The 15,934-nt window shown below is 34.0% G+C and overlaps 1 protein-coding gene across 1 annotated transcript; it reads right to left on the reverse strand.

The window, feature by feature from the left end:
* Positions 1–2,078: 2,078 nt before the first annotated feature.
* Positions 2,079–13,070, reverse strand: CRISP2 (cysteine rich secretory protein 2). The gene is made up of 7 exons (XM_054568799.1): positions 12,996–13,070; positions 11,696–11,812; positions 10,586–10,673; positions 6,912–7,057; positions 6,401–6,498; positions 4,364–4,452; positions 2,079–2,310 (listed from the first exon to the last, which is right to left on the reverse strand). Exons 1-7 carry the CDS (start codon positions 13,062–13,064, stop codon positions 2,183–2,185), a joined length of 735 nt encoding a protein of 244 aa, XP_054424774.1. The 5' UTR covers positions 13,065–13,070; the 3' UTR covers positions 2,079–2,182.
* Positions 13,071–15,934: the final 2,864 nt, after the last annotated feature.

The following is a 15,934-nucleotide window of genomic DNA, read 5'->3' on the forward strand; positions in this document are numbered from 1 at the left end:
TTTTTGTGTAGAGTGCAAAGTTTAAATCAAAGTTCATTTTTAAAACATGGATATCAGTTTTTCCAGTACCATTTGTTGACAAGACTTTTCTTTCTCAAATGAGTTGCCTGTCCACCGCTGTCAAGTCCGCTGTCCCTATACACGTGTATCTGTTTTCAGATTGATAATTATGTCTATCATTTCTTCTGAGCCCAAGAATAGTTTTACCACTTCCTTTCCAATTAGAAGAATAGTTTTACCACTTTCTTCTTCCTTTCCAATTAGATCTTTTTTGTTTGTCTTATCTGATTGACTGGACAGAACTAGTACAAAGTTTAACACAGATGAGAGTGGATATCTTTGAATGTTTTCCTATTTTAGAGGGAAAACTTTTGCTCTTTTACCATTAAGTGTTGTATATTTGTTTATAGTGTATATATTTATTTATAGGAGAAAACATTTGTTTATAGGTTTCCTTTATCAATTTGAAAAAATTCCCTTCTTTTCTTGGTTTGCTGAGATTTTTATCATGATTGAATATCAGATTTTGTCAAATGTTTGCTTTTCATCTATTGAGGTAAACACATGGTTTTCTTCTTTAGTCTGTTAATGTGGTGGCAACAAGTTAGATTTGAATCTAACTCAACCCTGCACCTATAGAGTTAACCCAATGTTGCTAGAGTATATTATCTCTATCCTATAATCCTGGATTAATTTTTGTTTGGAATTTTTCTATGTATGTTCATGACAGCTATAAGTCTATAGGTTGTGTTTTTTTTTAATCCTGTTTAATGTCTTTGGATTTAGTAATAGGATAATACTGGTCTCAAAGATTGAATTGAGAGTATTCCTTCATTCAATTTTCTGAAAGAGATTGTGCATAATTTTTATTAATTCTTTTTTAAAAAATTTATATAACTCTTCAATGACAGTGTCTGGGCCTGAAATTTTCTCTTACAGAAGCTTTAGAATTATAAATTGAATTTCTTTACTGAGTATAATTTAGATTATCTATTTCATCTTGGAGGCATCAATAATTCATACTAGTTTACCATCTGCCTGACCAGACCTGTTTTCTTGACTACTATCAACATCTATTTCACTTATTTTAGATTTTTAAAGTGTGTTTTTGCATTCATGAAATGGGTCTACTTTGTTGTTTTATCAATCTTAAATTAAGTGTAGGCAAAGACTTATAAATGATAAATCTCTCTAAAATATTTATTACTATTGTTTTGGGGAGGATTTTTTTTGTATGTTGTCAGATAATGATGTCCTTTTTAAAATTTAAATAGATTTATTGATTTGAGAGAGAGGGGAAGGGAAATATCAATGTGAGAGAGAAACATCGAATTGTTACTCCCATATGGCCCTCAACTGGGGATATAACCTGCAACCTAGGTACGTGCTCTGACTGGGAATCAAACACCAACCTTTTGGTGTGCAAAACAACACTCCAACCAACTGAGCCACCACACCATCCAGGGCAATACACTCTATTTAAAATTTATCAACCAAACCAATAGAGAAGATATTAAAATGTCAAAAAGCAAAAAACAAGTAAGAATAGACTGATTTTTTTTGTTTGTTAAAGATTAATTTTATAGGAAAACATTTCGGAGATTTTGTTCTGTGTAATCATTGATCTGGGCTAAGTTTAACTGGAGTAATTATGAATTCAATAAAATATTGCACAAGAATCACACATATGTGGTTGCTTAAATATGTTTTTATTCTAAAAGCCTATTACTTTTGTTTAAAAAAGAGGACATAAGACAAACGTTTATGTTAATCTTTGAATTTATTCCTTATATAATACATGTCAAAAATCATGTAGTAGGAATGACAATGATGTTACATTATTTTTTAAGTTGTTTCAGGAAACATGTGATTCTTCATTTTAGTCCAAAATCTCTTGATCTAAATCCTGTGGTTACAAAGCTTTAAAAGTCTTCAACTTGATTAATTCATGAGGTTTAAAATACCAAGTTTATGTCAAAGTCCAAAGTTGCCATTATATAGCTGTGCTGTTTTTGTAAATCAATGTATGAAAGAGATTTCTGTAAAGGTCTAAGAGAAAAAGATGCACTACTGTTTGGAATAAAAATTATAACTAACATGCCTAGAGTTTCCCCTCTGGGATGTGTCCATTAAATGATGCAGCCTTTCTCCACTTAGTCTTGAACACTCTACGTTGAGTATTTCAGTAAATTTTGTTTTCACACTGGCAAGTAGCCTTGCATTTTTCCTTGAGCAATTCATGTTCACAGCCAGCTGTTTTCTTCAAAGAATCACAGTTACTAAGGAGATCTTCATATTCACAACTATTGGCTGTAAGAGAAACACATTAGTTACATTATTATAATTTTCCTTAGTAGCAGCAAAACAATTTATACATTCAAAATGCATAGTGGGGGTAGGATTGGACAAGTAAATCAGTATCTCTCACACTATGATGGGTTTTTCATTTCTTGAGGGACATATAAGGTGCCTTAACTGAGCTCACTATTTTATCCATCATTTTAAATTTTGAACTTGATGATGTTTCTAAAATTAAGTGACCTACTTTTCTCCCTTCCCAATGAAAATAAAATGAATATAAATAAATATCCAGATACCTGCAGAGCCTAATATGGGAGCCACTAGCCACATGTAGCTATTTAAATTAAATTATTAAAAATTAAATAAAATAAAAAAATATTTCCTTAATCATTTCCATCCTTTTATGCTATTGGACAGCACTGCTTTAGACTCTAATGTTTTTCTTTTAAAAGAAAGTGTTTTCTGTAAGAAGATTAAGATGTAAAACAGTGATAATATGCCCCCCCCTTCCTTCTGGAATTTCTTCCTGAATGTTCCCCGGGGGCCCCAAACTCAACAAATCCCAAACAAAACTCATCATACTACCCACAAGGCTGATGATTCTTGGGTTTTGTCTTCCTACATCCCTCCCACAATCTCAGTGAAATGGCTCTCTGACTACTCGGTACTTTAGGCCAGGAACTGAATCCACCTGAACTCCCTTTCTACTTCTGATCAACATTCAGCCTGCACAGGTAACAAACACTGGCTATTCTTCTTCTTGTCTCTCAACCCTGTCCATTCCTCTTCATTTATTTTGCCAGTAACGTAGTAAAGATATCCATTTTTTTCAATCCATGTTTTTCAACAGTTTCCTAGCTGGCTTCCATCCAATTGTTTCTACGTACTCTTGCTAGAAAGTTTTTAATGAAACGTGATTTTGACCTCGTCACCCTTTGGTTTAAAATCTTTCAGTTAAGTGCTTATTGCTAATAGGATAATTTTGATCTCCTTAGTAAATAGCATTCAGTCAAGGTATAAAGATTCAACTTTTTTATTCTGTAGTTGATTTATAGCTTTGATATCATCAATATTCTGAATTATACCTTTATAATTCAGTCAGAAAGAATGCTAACTAAAGGTGAACACATTAAACGTAAAAATCTCAGTGAATAAATCAAATCTATTTTTCATAATTTTAATTAAAATATCCCAACTATAAAAGGCCAATAGCTTTTTTTACTTCTACTTATAAAAAACTTTAGAAATTATCTATATAACATTTTATTCTCTCCTTTTGCAACAATGTGTTTGTGAGTTCTATGCACCGATATTGTATGAGGATTGGATTTTCTCATTAAGAAATACACAAAACTACTTATTTAGGGTGAGTGATCATTTATTAAGCCAAACACTATGATTCCTATTATACTATAAAACATGATAATCAGCATGCTGAACACATTAGCACAAACAATATTTGGTTTGCCTGTCTAGACTGAGCTATAATGTCGATTCACAGCCATCGATTTATACATTTTCATTCTTACAAAATACCACCACCTTTCGTGTAATGATACTTAGATGAAATGAGCTAGTTACCAGAAACATGTATAGTTAGTAAGCTCTGCATAGCCACGGAAGTCATTGATGGTCGATGGTTCATTATGTTTGATATGGTAATATAGTTTCCATTACAAAAATATGTAGGTAAAGTATACAAAATGTTTACTAAAACATACATCCTGTTGAGGAATCTTTCTGTCTTTTGTGTAAAAATATTATATAGCCCTGGCGGTAGGGCTCAGTGGATTGAGCACCACCCTGACAAACCAAAGTGTTGCTGGTTCAATTCCCAGTCAGGGCACATGCCTGGGTTGCAGGCCAGGTCCCCAGTAGAGGCCACACATTGATGTTTCCTGTCACTCTCTTTCTCCCTACCTCCTCCTGTCTAAAAATAAAATAAAATCTTTTTTAAAAAGACATTATATAAATTGCTATCTTTGGGAGAAATCTTAATCCATAAAGAGAAAATAAAATATGAACCCTTTATTATAATAGTAGGTTAATCTTTTAGACTTACTGCATAGTCCATTGTTACAGTTACCAGGGCAACTGGCACAGGGTGTTCCTTGTTGGTAAGGGGTGTTCTTTTTATTCACATTATTACCACTGAAATTTAAAATGCATAATGTCAAATATTTTTCCCTCTGCTGTTTAGTTTCTACTCCAAGGGTAGCATCAGTCACAAAATAGACATAGTTAATAAATATATTTAGATATGTTAACAAAAATGAAAAAATATAATTCCCAGTATGTAGTTCAGATGGACTCCAAATTAAGAAAATGCTTCACATATTGACCCATCTCCTTGACTATAATTCTGCAGGTTGAACAAATAAATTGGGATAACTACAGTCTAAACTTTTCAGAGCATATTTTAGTACTCCCTTCATCTCCTGGTGGGCTTCGTCAAGTTGGTAAGGCAGTGCAGCTGACGTGCTGGCTAGGGAAAGGACGCGTCTCCTGGACAGACCGGGGAAACTCTTGGGGGCAAGCGGTTGCTGTATCAAAAAGGATACTCAGCACTACAATATTATTTATATTTGAAAAATGATAAAATATCCATAATTTTTCTTACATGTACTAGGGACAGTAATGCTCTAGTATATATATTTTTTGACCTCTAGATAGCGATAATGGTATTTAAGTAGTTAGTGACGTGTGAGAGTTGGGAAAATTTCTTGAGTTTCTAGAAGCTGTGTGTGAGAGATTTTTATGTTTACCAAAAAAGGAATGTTAGTTTTAAAAAAGTTTCATAAACATCAATACCCATGGTATAATCACTTTACAGAGACTAACTTGTAACTTCCTAAAGATCATTATTGTATAGACCATTTAATTCCTTTGAAAACACATGGGAGTCCTAATCTCCACAGTTTCAAATGGGCCAAGGGCCCAAGGCAATACACTTGAATCTCCATCTCCCTGCACAGAATAGAACTATGTGTGTGTGAGCCCTTGGAAAATTGTAAAATAGACATAAATGTGTTCTGGAAGTTCTCTCACCTCTGCTTTCCTTCATTATTCACTCTACCCCTCACTTCAGATGCCTGGTTCCAGACACCTTCCTTCTCACAGTCAGGCAGTGAGTTTGGATGCATGCCCCTCGGGCTTTTCATTTCTTTTTAGTAAGACTTAATAAGTGCTTGTGGACACATGACTCTAGAGGCCACAGTTCTTAAGGGGGAGATCCACATCCCCAGGTTGTCTACAATCTCAAAATAAATTTTATGGGAGACTTGGTTTTTGGGGGTCTGCCTGCCTCTAGTCATAAGGAATTGCAAACATTAAAAGAAATTAGGGCTAACAAATATGTTGAGATTAGATCTTTATTATATCTATAAGATTTATTCTGGATGACATCAAACATATTGCTTGATGAAACAGCATGTTTCCTGCTATAAATCAAGACAGTATGGGATTGTTTGTTATGGAGGTATTTTGTGTGTGTGTGTGTGTGTGTGTGTGTGTGTGTGTGTGTGTGTGTTAAATCTGCTGAGAAACAAAGACTTAAGATATTAACTTTTTCTTGACTCTGAAATATATTAAAGATTTCTTAGAAAACCTTTGAAACTCAAAAGAGTAAATTATTTTTAATGGTAAAAATGTAAATGGTTTTTGGATAAACAGAAGTGGAAACATTTTAGCAGAGAAGTCAGAAATTACAATTTTTGATCCCTGCACTATCCCTCTTTGCTTAATCATCAAGTTTCCACCCTCTTAGAATGTGAAACTAACAAGAACTGATGATACCAAATCTAGAGAAATGCACACCCACATACTCATGGAATAACCTTGAGCCCTAGGGAAAGGCAGTTGAGAGAAAAGACATCATTTTATAATTAAGGAACGAGAGCTTCAGATTTTATACTTGGACCTGAGAACTTAGTCTCTTTGATAAGTTGAATGTATTTCACCTTAAAAAAGCATTTCTGAAGATTTATTACTACCATTCTCTAAAACATATATTTATTCTGGTTTGTTTAATATATGAGAATTTAAAAATATTAAATTACAGATGGAATTATTTACATTAAACTCTAAAGTGTATACTCACGCAGGACAATAGTGGCAAACATAGTAGTATTTTAGACTGTCTTGTTTGGGACAATAGGCAACTCCACATCCAACACGGTAAGATGAGTACCAAACAACCTACAAAACCATAAGGAAATATATAAAGAATGCAGCAAAGAGAAAAAGAAAATATTAAAGAATACCAAATAAAAATTTGAAAAAAATATTACTACTGTAGTTTATTACTATTTTATTGAAATATTTAAATTATTGAAACAAACTCACAAACTTTTAAACTATTAAATGTTTCTGTAGTCACTACTTTATTCATATATAATTTTGTAAAAATACAGAGTGAACTTCCCAACCAAGAGTTTTGCAAGCCATGGGGGAAAATGACAGCTCGAGATGAAGTGCCAGCCCAGTGCCAGGACTGTATTGTACCTATTTAGGCTCATTCCCCCAAATTAAACACTGGAGTTGGTCATAATATAGAGAAGCTTTCTATATTAGAGCATTTGTAGATAGGTATTTTCATTTTTTCCCTTTACCTGGGTATAATGTCCAACAACTGCACTGGAACTCTTTGGTCCTACACCATAGACAAAATTTTGGCTCTCATCGTACCAGTTTTGGATTGCATCTGACCAGGCAGTAGGGCCACTTGACATATAGAGATTCTCACCACACTTTGTACCTAGGAAGGAACAGATTGTGAAGAATGCAATGAAGCAGCAATGGTAAAATATATCTACTCTATGAACACCAGGGTGTTGCCTCTACCATGCCCATACTTGCTAATATTGATTAATGCATTAAGAAGGTGGTTCCATTCCTTATCAGCTAGAAAGCTGTATAGAAGATTTGCCTATCAGAGTGAGGCTGGCCTCAACATATAAAATTTGAATAGGTTGAGAAGACTTTATTCTTCCTTCCTTCCTCTGGATTGTCAAAGATGCATTCTTTTTCATGCTAAATTCTTGGGGTGTGTAATGCTCATGTGCTCTCAGCTTTGTATTGTGAGCTTGCAAAAGGCAACAACCAACTTTTATTCTTTCTCTCCTCCCCGTGACCACCTTCACCAGAGATTTTTCACATACAGGGCCCTGAATAAATGTTTATGATTATTATTTTGTGTGAACTTTGGGGGGAAAAACTTTATAAACAGTCTTTATGAGCCCCAAACAAAAAGCAACTGACAGCAGGAGGATTGGCAGTTTTCCAAACTTTGGATCTTCCCTTAATCAATAAATAAGAATGACACAAGGTTAAGTACCCCTCAGAGAGTAAGGCAAGAAGCACCTTGCAGAGGGTGATGTCAGGAAGATGGTGGAGTAGGAAGGCTGGACTTTCTTGCCTTCAACACACTGATCCAACAACAGTTCATGAAAAAATTGCCCTTGTGAGGAATACAAAACCTAACTGAAAGCTCCTATACTTGGAGAATATGAAACCAGACTCACTGAAGCCTGTAGGGAGATTGGAAGATTTGCTAGAAACTCTACTCTCAGCACAGGAAGAGACCCTCCTACCTTCCAGCTTCTCCCAGGGGAGAGAATGATTTGGTTCATGTGTCCTACATCCCAACTTTTCCAAGGGGACTCCCCTACAAGCCTGGATTCTGTTTTGGTGGTCTTGGAACTCTGAGTGTCAGGCACAGGCTAGCCACCTGAAGGATCATAGACATGGTGGCTTGGGCTGGTAGACACCATAACTGTCTCCTTGGCTTAGCACAGAGCAAGAAAATAAAAAAATCTTAGCTCCCAGCTTTCGCTTTGGGAGGCAAAGTGTTGATCAGTGCATCTAATGTTCTAATTTTGCCAATGCTACCCAAAGAACTGGCATCTGTCTTGCCATTCTTGGATCTGATGGGGTTGGCACAGTCTTTCCCTCTGGGGACGGAGAGAGAAGGTGATTGGGTTTGGTAGATGCTATAGATCCTCCTCCCAGTTCAGCATACAGCAAGCAGTCAAAAACCCCAGCTGCTTGCTTCTCCCTAGTTGGTCTGGGCATCCAATTTTGAGGCAGCCTCAAATTTCCAGAGACTGCCTAAAGGACTGGCTTCTGACTTGTCTGTTTAGGAATGCTAACAAGACCTAGTATATAATCTAGCTGTCCCAGGGCTGTTGAAAACAGAGGCAGGGGTTTCACTGGCAGTAGTCATAGTTTCCCTTTCTGGTCCAGCAGAAAGTGAGCAGGCAAAAAATTTCAGCTCCTAGCCTCTCCCTGGGAGAGAACTGAAATGGAATATCCAAGGATATATTGTTTCTGGGGGTTGCCTGAGAAACTAAGGATCTTTTCTCTGACTGACCACAATGGGCTAGAATAAACATTTCTTCAAAGGCAATGTAAAAATGGCCAAAAATGTAAGTGAAAATGTGTTCAACACCACTAATCATCAGGGAAATGTAAACTGAAACCACAATGAGATATTACTTTACTCCTATCAAGATGTCCATAATTTTTTTTAAAAGACAAGTGAAGGTGAGGATGTAAAGAAACTGAAATTCATACACACTGTTGGTTAGAATGCAAAATGGTATAACTGCTATGGAAAACAGTATGGACATTCCTCAAAAAATCAAAAGTAGAGCTACCAAATGATTCAGCAATTCCACTTCTGAGTATTTATCCAAAAGAATTGAAATCAGGATCTTAAAGAGATATTAACACTCTGATGTTCATTGTAGCACTATTCATAATAGCCAAGATATAGAAACAATCAAATATCCACTGACAGATAAATTTATAAAGAAAATGTAATATGTATGCATACATATGTATATACATACATATAATGGAACACATTCATCCTTTAAAAAGGAGGGCATTCTGCACCATGCAACAATACAGATGAACCCTAAGGACATTACACTAAATGAAATAGGCCACAGGAAGATGACTACTGAATAACTCCACTTACATGAAACATCTAAAATATTCAAATTTACAGAATCAAAGAGTGAAATCATAGTTACTGGAGCTGGTAGGAAAGGGAAATGGGGTGTTACTAATCAGTGGGCATAAAGTTTCAGTTATGAGTGATGAATAAACTCTACAGGTTTGCTGTATACCACTGTACCTACAGCCAGTAATAGTGTATTGTACACTTAAAATTGTTTAAGATGGTAGATCTCATGTTGTGTTCTTAAATAATAAAAGTAATTAAAAAAATAAAGAAGTTTCTTGCAGCCCAGAAACTTTTCCCTATCTTTTCAAGCCCTTACTTAATATTTATACTTTGGTGGTTAGAAATTTAATCTCTACATTCTGCTCAGAATATAACATATTCTAGGATATCTTCTTTAATAGTGAAAGAGAGAAACTAAGACTCTAACCATAAACTTGGATTTTTAAGACCATTTGTGTTTCAATCTTCTACTGAATGTAGTTTTATCCCTCTTCATAATTTCATTATACTGTAAGAACCAAGAAAATAAAAAACAGCTCTACTGAAATTACAAGTAAATTATTCACTGTATTCAAATTAGGCTTGCCTATATGTATATCATGCTTGATAATGTAAATAAATATATGTAAAGTTTGTGCATACAAGTGTCTTTCAGTTTATGTCTTGATATGTCTTCATGTGTTTTTTGAATCTAATATATTACTATATGCATTATGGGTACACAGTCCATACAAAATATTTGACTTTTTGCTATCAAAAATTTTAACAATGATTCAGTATATCCAAAATATTTATCTTGACTTAAAAAGGATTAGTATTTTTATAGAAAAAAATAAGGAACAATTCTACGTAATTAAATTTATTTTATGGAAAGGAAATAAATAGCTTTCAGAACACCAAATGGCTATACCCCAAAAGGGCAGTGTATTGGAAATCAGAAAGCCTGGTTAACTTTCCAATATATGTCACTACTTCAGGTTGTGTTCTTAGTCATTCCTGTCAAGACTTAGTTCTCTAATCTTTAAAATTTGCAAAATAGTGATACATGACCTGTTTACTCATGAGCTGGTTGAGAGGAACAAATGACTGAGGAATTACTTGCATAACATGAACAATCTACACGCACAAAATGGTACTTATCATCTGAGTACCATTATCTCTCTATATACAGATACTTGGATTTCAAAGAGACAAATATAAGCAACATTTATTCACATTCTTAGCGCAACACTCTGGAATGGTCCATTCTATTTTATTCATCCACTGTTATTTTATTTCTTCATTTATTCAACAAATGTTTACTCATTTACATACTGGTTTTTCGGTCCTGTGCATTACTGTGTTCTAAAGTGCACTTGTTTGCCCACTTTTGAGCATTTGTTGTTGCTTCTGCGCTCCATTCCTACGTGTCATAAGAAAAAAAATACAAGTATTCAACTCCAAGAAAGCATATGTATTATAATCTGATTGATAAATTAACTTACACTACCTCAATACTCTGTAGGGTGCTGGCCGGTGTGGCTCAGTTGGTTGGAGAGTCATACGATAAGCATAAAGGTTGTGTGTTTGATCCCAGGTCAGGGTGTGTACAAGAGGCAATCAATCTATGTTTCTCTCTCACATCAATGTTTCCTTTTCCCTTTTCCCCTTCCCTTCCCCTCTCTCTAATATCAATAAGCATCTCCTCCAGGGAGGATTTAAAAAAAAACAACAACAAACAAAAAAACTTCTGTAGATGTATAATCTATTTGTCACTGGTCTAAAAGTATCTTTTGTTTGGTGTGTCTTTTATCTGCCACAGTGCCAGTTTCCACAAGAACACTCTATAGGTAATGTGTCTAGCAAAGGTCTAATGCAATATCTATGCATTAGTCTAATGCATTAATAGTCAGATATTAATGAACACACAACAGCCATACTCAGGATTTTTAGTAATGGTGTTATTCTCAATACTGATCAATATGTAAAATATTATAATTATATTTCAATAATAATAATAAGTTGGTCTAGATTATTCCCAATTTCATTTGTAGCCCATGGATTTCATATAGGAGATATTTAGCTTTCAGGGACTATGCCTTGGAAAGTGGGCTATTTACCCCAAATGGCACTGATCCTGAAAGAAACAGGATTTATTTCAGACTAGGAAAAATAGCAAAGAAAAAATGTGATAGCTTCACATTTGATGCCTGAAGATTTGGCCTCTAATTCTGCCTTCCAAACTTTATAGCCCAAACTTGATGAGTTATTTAACTATTACAAAATAAAATTAAGAATTTCTTTCTTGCCCATAACACAGCTCAAGTGAAATAGCAAAACAAAGGCAGAATGTAAGCCACAAAGTTCTTAATAAATGTTAGCTACCAGCTGCCTGATCTCGCCACCACTTGTTCCCACCACTTTCCTTATATTGCTGCCCCTTACCATCTTTAGCATGTTGCTGGCAGGTGGAGAGACTGATTTCCTTAGTTCATTGTGTTTATTTACAATCTCCTTTTGTATTTGTGTTTGAGTGGTTAACAAAGCAGAAAGGACTGGATCCTAAAGAGATAAAAAATTAGAGCTTTTTTAAAAAAACATTTATTTTTTTTTTTACATATAAGACTTAATAATTAATTCAAGGAAGCAAGGTTCGTTTTTAAAAGTATTCAGTTTAAGCCATATTATTTGTGAAGCACTGACAATGAATCTTCGCCAAAGCTACAACAAATAGCAAAGAAGTAATTTGAAGCTTTGAGAATGAAAATGGAATTCACGGAATGATGACTTTTAAAAATGATTTTAGGCCAAAAATGCCCATTTCTAGTTTCAAGGGAACTCAATATGACTTATGAGTGATAATATTTAACATCACAAAAGTGCACGATAGGGACATTAAGATAGATTGTTTTACATTTGATCAAACTGCAGCAGGATGAATAAGGGTGGAGCTCAAGGTTTGTCTTAGAGTTTGAGGGAAATTTGACCTGACATGATTTGAGGCAGAATGTATTTAAAATATTTTAGGGAAAGAAATTTTAAGCTCAGTGGGAATGAATTCATAATTCTAGAAAATTCATCCTACCTACTGTGAGTAGATTATATGAAGTCAGTCAAAAGACGACTTTGCAATATTAAACAAATGTCTAAGGCATTTGGAGGAAGTGACATCCAAAAAATGCTGACTTTTGCTTTTTTATTGCAGACTTTTTTATTTTATTAATATTTCTGACTTTTTTATTTTATTAACAGAAGTATAAAGTACTAAATCAGGTGTCGGTATTTTTTGGTTTATCTTTGTGTGTGGGAGTGTGGGGTCTAAGTCTGAAGGTAGAGTAGAAATGTGGGAATTGTTCACTAAGGTTTATGCAATTGAATGACCTAAATTTACAATTATCTAAAATACTATTTCATCATGCATTAGATATAAAATTTATTAATGTGATTTTCCTCTTCCTTTTTTATACTAAATCTTTGAAATCTGGTATGTATTTTACACTTAAAAGTACATCTTATTTTGGACAAGGCACATTTCATTCTTCAATAGCCACATGTGACTAGTAGCCACGGTACTGGACAGCACAGCCTTAGGCTTTCATCTAGATCATTGTGTTAAGTGCTCTGAGCAACCAGTGAGTACTTTGTGATATAATAGAAACTCTTGCCCTTTTCCACCCTCCAAGTGCCTTGCCATCCCACAAAGTTGCCTGAATAGCTCTGGGAGGATTTTCCACTCTAATATTACCTTTCCTTCTGCAGGTAAAGATGGAAGCAGCACAGCAGCCAGAAACACCACCACTGGGAATAAAGCCATTGCTGGGAATAAAGCCATTGTTGGGAACTAAGTCAAAGAGAACAAAGGTCTGCATTGAACATATAGTCCATGGACTAAAAGGGAAAAACTAATGCAATGATTATGGTCATCTCAAAGCAACTGCAATTCCCAAGTTCATAATGGAATAAGAGAAGGTTGTCATATAGTGCCAGTAGAATCATAGTAGAACCAACACGGTCTCTGATAGGGACAAAATATAAACTGAAGAACATGACTGATGCCCTTGAAATATATATAGTACATATTGTCATACTTATACATTGTTCTATAAAAGATACTTCTGGTTCAATTGATTCAAAGTCATAAACATGGGAATTATTTATATTATCCCTTTTAGAATGAAATATAAAATATTCATTTAAGTTTCAATTTGACATATTGTGTAAAATTTACTTGAAATCATTCTTTCAGTAAAAATGTAACCATAAAATTAGGTAAAACATGAAGGGATTAAATATACCATTTACTATTGACAAAATAAAAATAATTGAAATATAATGTTCACATTAAAATAAATGAGTTATCACTTATACTTGGTTCTCAAAGCAAGATGGAGGCCTTGCTTTATCTGACAAAAGAAAGAAGGTGAAGGGAAGATTAACACAATATTTATTACATCTATCTCTGTTTTAGCAGATTCTGGTTGTGCAAGTAAATCTAAGTCATGAAGATTTGGAACAGAATTTTTTACATCAATAGTTTCACATTTCATTGCCAGTTGTCTGACATTGTTTTTTTTTTTATTATTTGGTTTCCATTTATCTTTAATTTGAATAAGTAAAGCATGCCCTTCTTCCCTAACCAGGCTTCTCAGGCACTTTAAAATTTGGATGTGGCCTTTTTGGTATAGTTTTTTTAAAATAGCTGCTCAAAAGAGGTTAACCACTGTAAAGGTAACCAGGATCCTACCGTATAGCTGAACTCTTGTGGCTCAGTTTTCTGTGATGTTTACTTCCTAGTTAACAACTTTTTATGTCTTATGTTGAAGAGCATAGTTTTTAAAAACACTAGTGATGAGACACTCTCTCAGAGATTCAGTTTTCTCTTCTGTAAAATGTGTATTATCTTATAGGTTTTCTTTGAAAACTAAAAGCTGTAATATACATAGCATACCTAATACAATACCTGGCACAGGATACTCAATAAATGGAAATTATTAATATTTATATTATTACCCTTTACAATGTGTGATCATTTTCTGAGCTCATAGGATCTTCCATAAATGCATGTTGCTTGATTAAATTGTTCATTTATTTTAGAAGTGTTTATAAGAACTATGTTTATTTTATTTTTTGCATTTATGAGAAATTTTTTAGTTTGCATAAATTAAAATATGTAAGTTTAAGGCACAGCATATAGCTATATAAACATTACAAACTGGCCACTGTTATACAAGTAAAGAAAGTGAAATTCAGGAAACCTAAAACCTTCATAAGTCATTATCTTTTTATACTATTATCAGAAAAGTTTCTAGTTTTCTTTTCATTCCTCCAGGGAGAGAAGATTCAGATGACCTTTGATATGCATGCCTTCACCAAACAACCAAATACCTGAGTTGAAGGTATTATCTCAAGTGAAGTTAAAAGCAAATTAGAGGGAAGACATCAGGTTTGCATGTTTTAGAGCTATTGGTAAACTATAACTTATGGTGACATTAATTACATAGTCTGATGATTAATCCTTTAAGGACTAAATTATGTAGAGTTTACACCCATGACCAAAAAGATTATCATCATGTCATGAATCACCATGCCACGAATCCATGTAAGCAAGGGTGCCTACTGAAGAACTGTCTTTCATAAATCCTTCAAATTTCAGTTAATTGATAACAAAATTCCTTAACAGGCCCATTGTATCCATATTGTGAGTTTCTTTGTATTTTATATAGATACATTTGAGATGGAAAGCTTAATGCTGTTTAGATGGCTATTAACAGCCATTAATTTCTAAAAGCTCTTTAAATTTGTGAATACGCTTTTAAGAGCAGCATTATCTGAAATACGCCACACATTTTTCCTTACCTTCGTTTAGTTATAAATCAAAGTCTTACAGATATCCCATAAGATTCGGAAAACATATTTAGAAATATTTTCAAAATTAGTTACAAAAACCTTTTGTAAGTTTGTCTAATAGCACAGTGAGTAGAAGGAAGAACAACCTTGGTCAGGTAAACTGTCCACTTCACTGTTGTTCCTTGGAAATGGTGAATGACAAGTAACTTCATTATGCTACCAGTGCACTTCATACAATATTTAATTAACAGCGAACCTCTGAAGGATTAAGTTTTCTCCTGTCTCCCCATTCAACTCTGCTCCCTGCAACTACTTGGCCCATAACCAGGAAGACAACTGGATAATCACTAGGTACTGCCACTTGAAAACAAATACATTAATAAATTCATTCAGTAAATAGTATTTTTAACCTTATGTTCAAAGTTAGTTAATTTGAATAACTACTGAAAAGAGAATACAAGATTAAGTAAACTGCATTAAAAAAAAAAAGTAAACACATCTTGAGAGTTGGTATTATAAACTCAGTCACCTTTCCATAAAATAAAGCTATTATCAAGGAAAGAAAATTCAAAGTGTTTATCTTGCTCCTCTTATTACACACTCAGTGAACCATCCTATGTATAAAATTAATAGTTAGATATGTAGATGTAAAGACATAGTATAAAAATGTCTAAAGGAAAAAAATCCTTATTTTCATCTGAGATTAGGAATATCAAATTCAATTAGCCTTAATCAAAAATTTCCCTATTTTTTTCTTACAAACACAGTAACAGACAAGCTTGATAATGTAACTCTTTTTAATTGGCAGTTAGGGCTGTAAAGTGTCCTTAACTGTTT

The sequence above is a fragment of the Pteronotus mesoamericanus genome, unplaced genomic scaffold, assembly GCF_021234165.1.
Source record: "Pteronotus mesoamericanus isolate MK-2021 breed Mesoamerican mustached bat unplaced genomic scaffold, CSHL_Meso_final contig_20, whole genome shotgun sequence".
Lineage (NCBI taxonomy): Eukaryota > Metazoa > Chordata > Mammalia > Chiroptera > Mormoopidae > Pteronotus > Pteronotus mesoamericanus.

Bases quoted from the DNA above. Each gene is read 5' to 3' on its own strand.
- CRISP2 (XM_054568799.1), bottom strand. From the start codon at position 13,064: ATGGCTTTATTCCCAGTGGTGGTGTTTCTGGCTGCTGTGCTGCTTCCA. The intron at 10,674-11,695 runs GTAAGGGGCAGC...TATGACACGTAG, and splicing joins CCAGCAACATGCTAAAGATG to GAATGGAGCGCAGAAGCAAC. The intron at 7,058-10,585 runs GTATGTAAATGA...GTTCCTTCCTAG, and splicing joins TGCACAGGACCGAAAAACCA to GTACAAAGTGTGGTGAGAAT.